General features: G+C 45.2%; 1 protein-coding gene across 1 annotated transcript; it reads left to right on the top strand.

The window, feature by feature from the left end:
• Positions 1 to 2,316: 2,316 nt before the first annotated feature.
• Positions 2,317 to 7,297, top strand: LOC139609637 (protein NLRC3-like). Its single transcript, XM_071464508.1, has 4 exons — positions 2,317 to 2,482; positions 2,580 to 4,538; positions 6,424 to 6,597; positions 6,685 to 7,297. Exons 1-4 carry the CDS (start codon positions 2,415 to 2,417, stop codon positions 6,695 to 6,697), a joined length of 2,214 nt encoding a protein of 737 aa, XP_071320609.1. The 5' UTR covers positions 2,317 to 2,414; the 3' UTR covers positions 6,698 to 7,297.
• Positions 7,298 to 8,829: the final 1,532 nt, after the last annotated feature.

The following is an 8,829-nucleotide window of genomic DNA, read 5'->3' as shown; positions in this document are numbered from 1 at the left end:
CCTTTTCTGGCCTACTGTCCCACAAGAGGATTTTCCAGTTCAGGGAAGTCTCAACATGTCACATATCTCATTTTTTATGATTTAAATCATTCCTTTATATTGCTTCCATTACACATTTCTTATTGATGTTTATTTGGGGCATAATCATTCAAATAGAACTCTGTGTCTTACTGTTCAGTTCATGATGTTGGTCCCTTTCAGTTGATGTCAGGAGCTCTGAGATCTCAACCCTTCTGGACAAATGAGATTCGTTAGTGAAATAATGAGACAGATTAGTGATGTGTTAGATAACTAGACATGTTGTTACAACAGTTTGTTCATTGAAGAAACTATATACACGGTGTGAAAGAAGGTATTTCCACTTATGGAAGACAATAGTAACGGCCGCTTTCCCTCATATTTATTCAGGAAGGAGCCAAAATCTTTGTCCAGGGAGTCTCATCTGATTCTTTCAGGGTTTACCACTGACTTTAGGTGTTTGTTTTTGTGTAGATTGTCGTGTATAACAGTTGACAACATGGGGTTTTTATTTTTTTTGGTTTTTTGGTTTTTTCATCAATGCTTTATTTCAAGCTGAATCGAGAGCTTTTATTCCGAAAAGTTCTGATGAAGTTCAGGTTCTGTGGTTCTCTTGACAGAGCTCTGAAACAGACACCAGTTCAGTAAATCCTTCAGACTGACATGTGACTGTGGCCACAACACCACACATGAACAAGAACAAAGTGTGTGTGTGTGTGTGTGTGTCTCTTGAGCAGCTTGTTTGTCCTGACTCTTGTGTGTGTGAGCTCACAGTCAGTGTTACTGGTTTCCCTCTCAGACTGACTGAAGTCCTGAAGATGAGTGATTGTGTGGAGGAAGAGGAGGACAGAGCAGAGTCTCCAGGACCCAGCTGTCTGTCTGTGAAGAGTCACTGGTCCAAAGATCAATCTCTGAGCTTCAGTCCTGAACCTGGACCCTCAGACTCACAGTAAGAGACCTGCTACAAACCTGTGAACCTCCAAACTGTCTCTGTAACAGTGTTTAGTGTGTTGAGCTCCTGCAGTGATGTCACTTCCTGTAACAGCTGCTATAGTGTTGCAGAAAATAACTTCAACTGGCTCCTCTGACATATCAGTGTATTAACAGTGACTGCTGAGGAGCTGGTTTCTTGTGAAATGATCCCAACAAAGAAGAGTTTGACTTTTTTCTTGTGCATATTGTTGCTGCAGCTGATGAACATGACAGAGATGTAAAGATGTCAGTAATTAAAGGGCCGTGGTGGAGCAGAGAAGCAGCCACAGAAGAAGAGAGCAGTGTGTTGGTGAACCTGGATGAGCTGGGATCTAACAGAGTTGACCACACTTTGCAGGATCATTTTACAGCCTGAATGATGAGCTTCACATGTCAGAGCTTCACTCTCCACAGTTAGTTTGATCCAAACTACAGTGAGCAGCTGTTGGAGGAAATGACTGAGCCTCTTTAACATCAAACTAGATATTTGTCAGCTGTTTATACACATTTCAGGCTCTATGTAATATGGGCCGCTGATTGTAAAGTGGTTCATACTGAAATAACAACATTTCACCACATTTAGTCAACTTGTGTTTTTATAAACCAGATCAATATTTGTGAACTTTGTCATGTTCACTTTTTAAAAAAACATAGTAATAATGTAATGTTGATATTAAATCTAAATTTTAATATCAAATCTAAACATTGGTGAAACTTAATATTGCGCTAAATTCACACTGCTGGTCAGAGGAAGTACCAAAATAAAAGCTGAACCCAGCGTAATCCACAGTCAAGAGGAGTGGGTGGAGGGCAGACGTATCGTACCAGTCATATAAAGGTGCTTTAATGTTTCAAATGATAACACAATGTTCTGTACAAGGAAAATGATTGATAGTGAAGTGAGACTAAAATGACACATTAAACCTGGCTGGGAAAAGGAGAAGAGGGAAACAAAAGCTTTGGGTGGACAATGAATCAGAAAGCTTCAGAACTGAAATCAGTGAGATCAATGAAACGTCAGTCCAACAGTACCATTGTCAGCAATACCACCTTGGATACTTCCAGACGATGTTAAAGGATCTTTCCTTTAACAAAAAGGTCTGTCTCAGTAGGAACCCTGTCCATAATATTGTCAGACACATATATTAATAATCTGAACCTGTTAGTGGCAAATCAGGTACTTTCAGTGGACATACTAATGCGGACAAATGCCTTGTTTTCTTACATTGCAGCCTTTTATCTCTTATAGCGTTCTTGCATCATATTGGACTGACGCCAAAAAAACAGCCGTGATTAATTAAGAGAAAAATTGTCATCAGAGAATTGATCAGTGATCGATGTGATATGAATAAAAACATGTTTGTGTTTGCAGAGGTCAGAACCACAGACTGAGAGCAGAGTCTCCAGGATCCAGCTGTCTGTCTATGAAGAGTGACTGGTCCAAAGATCTTCCTCTGGTCTTCAGTCCTGAACCTGGACCCCCAGACTCACAGTAAGAGACAGTTTCTACTGTAAACTGAGCTGAAGATGATTCAGTTATTAGACATATTTGACTGTGACATGTTAGTGATGAAGACATGTCTTCACAGAGGGAGGAAGAGGAGTGGTGTCTCTGTGGAGGAGCAGCTGTCCTACTGTGCTCTGTGTCAGGACGTCCTGAAGGATCCAGTCTCTACCATTGTCTCTTCTCTTTCAGCAGATAGTGGTCTGCAGGAGGTTTTAGATCAACATAAGATCAGTCTGAGGAGCAGATGTGAACGTGTGACTGAAGGAAGTGATGGAACAGGAAGTGGAACCCTCCTCAACAGGATCTACACTGAGCTCTACATCACAGAGGGACAGAGTGAAGAGGTTAATACCCAACATGAGGTGAGGCAGCTGGAGACAGCTTCCAAGATGAAGACCCTCCATGACGCTCCAATCAAGTGCCACCACATCTTTAAAGCCTTACCTGAGCAACAGAGACCCATCAGAGTGGTTCTGACCAACGGCGTCGCTGGCATTGGAAAAACCTTCTCAGTGCAGAAGTTCAGTCTGGACTGGGCAGAGGGCTTGGAGAACCAAGATGTCAGTCTGCTGGTTCTGCTTTCGTTCAGGGAGCTGAACCTGATCAGAGAGCAGCAGTACAGTCTTCTCAGGCTGCTCCATGTTTTCCATCCAACATTACAGAAGGTCACAGCAGAGCAGCTGGCTGTCTGTAAAGTTCTGCTCATCTTGGACGGCCTGGATGAAAGCAGACTTTCACTGGATTTCACCAACAGGGAGGTTGTGTCTGATGTCACACAGACGTCATCAGTCAACCTGCTGCTGACAAACCTCATCCAGGGGAACCTGCTTCCCTCGGCTCTGGTCTGGATCACTTCCAGACCTGCAGCAGCCAATCAGATCCCTCCTACATGTGTTGACAGGGTAACAGAGGTACGAGGCTTCACTGACGCCCAGAAGGAGGAGTACTTCAGGAGGAGATCCAGTGATGAAGAGCTGTCCAACAGAACCATCTCACACATCAAGAAGTCCAGGAGCCTCCACATCATGTGTCAAGTCCCAGTCTTCTGCTGGATCACTGCTACAGTTCTGGAGCACATGTTGACTACAGAGCAGAGAGGAGAGCTGCCCCAGACCCTGACTGACCTGTTCTCACACTTCCTGCTGGTTCAGACAAAGAGGAAGAAGCTCAAGTACGATGAGGGACATGATACGAGTCCACAGGAGCTGATGGAGGCTGACAGGGAAGTTCTTCTGAAGCTGGGGAGGCTGGCGTTGAAACATCTGGAGAAAGGAAACATCATGTTCTACCAAGAAGACCTGGAGCAGTGTGGTCTGGATGTCACAGAGGCCTCGGTGTACTCAGGACTCTGTACTGAGATCTTCAAAAGAGAGAGTGTGATCTTCCAGAAAACAGTCTACTGCTTTGTTCATCTGAGCATTCAGGAGTTTCTGGCTGCAGTCTACATGTTCCACTGTTACACCAACAGGAAGAGAAAGATCCTGAAGAACTTCCTGGGACAAGACTACAAACACAGAGACTCAACCTCAAAGTCTTTGTTTAAGAAGGTTTCTGGGATGTTTGGAAACCTTCATCCATCTCTGGATGTCTTCCTGAGGGCAGCCATGGTGAAATCCCTCAGAAGTAAAAATGGTCACCTGGACCTGTTTGTTCGCTTCCTTCATGGCCTCTCTCTGGAGTCCAACCAGAGACTCTTAGGAGGTCTGCTGGGTCAGACAGAGAACAGTCCAGAAACCATCCAGAGAGCCATCAACAACCTGAAGAGGGTGAACACTTCTGAAATCTCTCCTGACAGAAGCATCAACATCTTCCACTGTCTGATGGAGATAAAGGACCACTCAGTTCATCAGGAGATCCAAGAGTTCCTGAAGTCAGAGACCAGATCAGAGCAGAGACTCTCTGAGATCCACTGCTCAGCTCTGGCCTACATGCTGCAGATGTCAGAGGAGGTTCTGGATGAGTTGGATCTGGAGAAGTACAACACATCAGAGGAGGGACGACGGAGACTGATCCCAGCTGTGAGGAACTGCAGGAAGGCTCGGTGAGTCCAGACATGATCAATATATTTAAAGGTTCAGTTGTGTTTTTTTCTGGAGGTGTTGTAAATGCTGTGAGCACCAAGATGTAGATGTTTCAGTTGGTTGTGATTGTTGCTGTTAAGTTCATAAAAACACTTGTTTTGTTTATTTGTAATAATTGTTGGATGCTTCATTGATTTGTTAATGTTCTGTGTTGTTTTGAGTCTTTTTGGTTTAATTCAAACCAGATCAAACTAATTAAAGCAGCTCCACTGATCTTACACCTCAGAGTGTTTCCAGGTGTTTCCAGGTGTTGGGGAGGACACCTGCATATGAGAAAGCAGTAGTATTAAACCTTTTGTGTCTCCAGCTGTGCAGTCTGATAAATGTCTTCAGGTGATGTCACTTGAGTCATTGTGGGCGGAGGCTGAAGACGACACCATACCTCTGTAGCACCCCCTCATATCTGCTGCATAACACACCTCAGCCTTAACAGCTGAGGGTTGGTGGTTGAGGTGCATTGTGGGTGATGTAGGCAGCAGGTTTTTCTGAGGAAGAGAGGTTTCTATGACAACAGTCAACAGTGAACAGCATATGCAGTGAAGCTCAAATGAGCAGGTTCTAGCAGGTGTTTAGTAAAGTTTGTATAAGACCTGAATCATTGTCCAAAGATGACTGAAGTCATGATGAGCATGGAGGATGTTAGGGGACGCCTCCCCCCCTTTAAATCACAGGAGACAAAAACAGTGGGCTCCAATGAAAGCTGCTTTAAAAGTGGAGCTGAACAGCAGCCACTGTGGTAACAACAAACACTGATGGGATAATGGTTCATGATCATGATCATTGAAGAATGAACTTGTGTTTTTTCAAGTGTCATGGTGGAGCTTTAAAGTCTTTCCATAGATTGTGTTGAATGAGACAGAAAGTCCCAGGTGTTTTCTCTCTTGTTGCTGTAGAGGAGAGTCGTATCAGGAAATGTTCAGCTTCAGCCAAGAACACAGGTGTGAATCTATCAGAGCAGAATGGGAGGATTCAGTCTTCTTCTACACACCAGAGCTCAGTGTCATGTTTCTGTGAGGACCTTCTGTGAAAACCAGGCAGCAAACAGAGATTAGATTGAACTGTTGACTGAGTTGACCTCAGGAGAAATGTTCTGGAGTAGGGATGCCACGGTGTGGAAATGTTCCCACCGGACATTAAGACATGTGTGGGCTCAGTATCTGTAGATTAGACCTCAGTGTTTCCCACACACTGATTTATCTGTGACAGGCCGCCACCACATCAACAATGATGCCACATATTGATTTTCTATTGGTTTACAGTTTCAAATGAGGAAAATCTTATTTCACTGTAGAGCTGCACACACACACACACACACACACACACACACACACACTTCCAGGTTGTAACTGTAGAGTCCACTAAGTGTTGATCACTAGTGTTTTACTGAGGACAGTTTGTTCATGGATCAACGTGGGCGCTGCCACTGATTCACCACAATGAGCCAGATGTGTTTTATGCAGTGGTGTGTGTTGACTTCTACAGAGAGGCAGCAGAGCCAAGCAATCTGGAGTCAGTTTAAAAACACTGGAGAATAAAACTGTTTTTCTGAACAAGATTCTGACTCTGGATCAAATCATATGATGGAAGCAGAAATGTAACATCATTTTCCCTCCTTCATCTGCACAACAAAGATTCCCATGAAACTCTGCAGGTCTGAGAGACAGTGATGAGAATTATTGTTTCATGTCAAACACAATCAGATCAGATGAGCTGAGCCACAGATGTGAAGAGCAGATGTTCATCACATCATCATCTTTTCTCATCAGATGCATTTTAACTTCAGTGTCTTTTATTACAAACTGTCTGATTTTATTCTAACACATTTTATATTTTCTCTCATCACAGACTTGTTGGTTGTCGACTCTCAGAGAGTCACTGTGAAGTCGTGTCCTCAGCTCTGAAGTCCAACCCCTCCCATCTGAGACTCCTGGACCTGAGAGGAAACAACCTGAGGGATTCAGGAGTGAAGCAGCTGTGTGCTGGACTGGAGAGTCCAAACTGTAGACTGGAGACTCTGAGGTCAGTTCACTGACTGGAGCTGTTGTAGTTTTATATTCAGTTCAAATGTGTGAAGTTCAAGTTTTTCATTGGTTGGTTCATTTTCAGGATTTCTGTGTGAGGATTTAAAAAATCAGCCAATGAAGAGAAAGAAGGAAGATGAGACCAGGAGCAGAGTGGTGATGGGGAGGGTCAGGAGAATCCCCGGGGGCCGTTTGGGGGCCGGGACCGGACTGATTATTGTGTAGACTAATAATATTGTGTTATATAAAAGTGGTCTACCTCGCTGCACCATCCTGCAGCCTGAACTGAGCCTCGCAGCCTCTTGTCTCTCCCAGCACGTCAGACGCTACCAAGTCTATATTTGCAGTAGGGGGGGCCTGGTGTGCCTTGAACTGTGATTGGTCAGCTGCTGACCAATAAGAGCTGTGAAGTGGGGCTGGTACAGAGTCATCAGAGACGTGTTGGTGTTATCAGGGAACGTGTGTGTTCACTGTTCACATTGGTTTGAAGCAGCAGCAGAAAGAGAAGGAGAAAGGTGGAGCAGAGAAGAATGAAGAAGAACAAATACTGGAGGAGGAAGCAGAGAAATGTTCCACAATCACAGAGAGATTCAACATCCAGTAAAGAGCCGGCAGCTGAAATGCTAAGCAGGGGCGTTGTAGCTAGCTGCTAGCTCAGCTCATATTAAATGTGGCTAGTATAGCTAGCTGCTAGTTGTTGGGCAGCAGCCCTGTGCTTGTGTTAGCTGCTGTTTGTCTTTGTGTGTTATTAACAGCTGGGACTGGTGATCTCCAGGTAAAATGAAGGGTCCCACTCGGCCCCTGGATGAGAGCAGTCACAGTGTTTGTGATTCAGAGCAGCAGAGAATTGACAGAGTTTGATGTTAAAATCAGAAAGTTGAAGAGAATCAAACTGCAACAGGCTCACAGATCTTCTGCTGCTGCTGCTGATCTGAACACCAGCAAAGCTGCAGCTCTCTGCAACCAACAAATGTTGCAGCTGTTGTTGTGTGTTGATGTCAGCACTGCAGCATCATGGGAAGCCACAGACCTTCAGACTGCAACACAAACCAGATCAAAGCAGGGCCAGTGGCTGAGGCGGGAAAGTGGAGACAAGAGGAAACTCAGCTGGGACATGGAGGCAGGAAGGATTAGATTGATGCTGGGAGCAATTTATGAGCAGCTCCCACCTCCCCAACATCATAGTGAATAAACAGCTGAGGAGCCAACATGTCCTCTATGTTCAGGTGGAGCTTCATGTGGCTCCTTCTATCAGGGGCTAAAACAAGCCTGTCTCCAGGCCCACACACCTGGAGACATCAGCAGGTGCTGAGGTGTCTCCCAGCAGCCACTGAGAGTCAGAGCTCAGAGGTGAACTCACTGGAGGCAGAAGGAGACAAGATGGATTTGATTTGTTGGTGAGGGTGAAGGACTCAGGAAGCAGCTTTGAACAGGCGTGATGCAGCTGAAGGCAGGGAGGGACTGGCCAATCAGAGGAGATCCAGGAAAACAGCTCCTAGTTCCTCAGGAGACAGCTGCCACTGATCTGAGAGCAGATGTTGTGTTGTGGTCAGAAACACAGCAGCTTGTGTATGTTGTGGAGCTGACAGTACCATGGGAGGACGCAGGAGAAACGGCCTCTGAGAGGAAACAGCTCAGATACACAGAGCTGGCAGCAGAGGCAGAGGAGCCTGCTCTGAAAGCTGAGCTCCAGGGGAGGTTGGCTGTAGGGGTTTTGTTGGCAGATCAGTCTGGTCCCTGTTACCTGAACTGAGCTGCTCTCACTTCTGTTCTCTTCAAGTCCACGTTGTGCTTCTCTTAACCTGTGCACTGTGAACTCAAAGCGCTCCAGGTGTCCTTCATGTCATATCTAGTTGATTGTGTGTGAACACAACAAAAGGTCAGACTTGATCTTGAAGAATGGAGCTTCTTCTAATCACATGAATAACACAAGTGGTCATGTGACTGTGGTTCAGGAGCAGTTACCAGAGCAGACTGACACTGACACTCAGAGAAACTCTGTTCATCAACTATCAGACCTAAACCGTGGACGTTGTGCTGAGCTGAAGGGTTGTAGGACTGTGAGCACAGGTTTGATCTCTGCTCTGTGACCTTCATTAACCCCGTCCTCACTCAGTCTGCTCCTCCCCGGGGGGTTGATGTGAAAATCAGATGAATTCTACTTCCTCATTCAGTGAAGATCAGCTGAATAAATCTGTGGTGTTTTCCAGCAGGAGGCTCTGAACGTTAC

This window comes from Trachinotus anak, unplaced genomic scaffold, assembly GCF_046630095.1.
Source record: "Trachinotus anak isolate AG129_WGS33_773 ecotype Australia unplaced genomic scaffold, CSIRO_AGI_Tana_v1 ptg000026l, whole genome shotgun sequence".
Lineage (NCBI taxonomy): Eukaryota > Metazoa > Chordata > Actinopteri > Carangiformes > Carangidae > Trachinotus > Trachinotus anak.
This window is presented reverse-complemented; position numbering and strand designations above follow the sequence as displayed.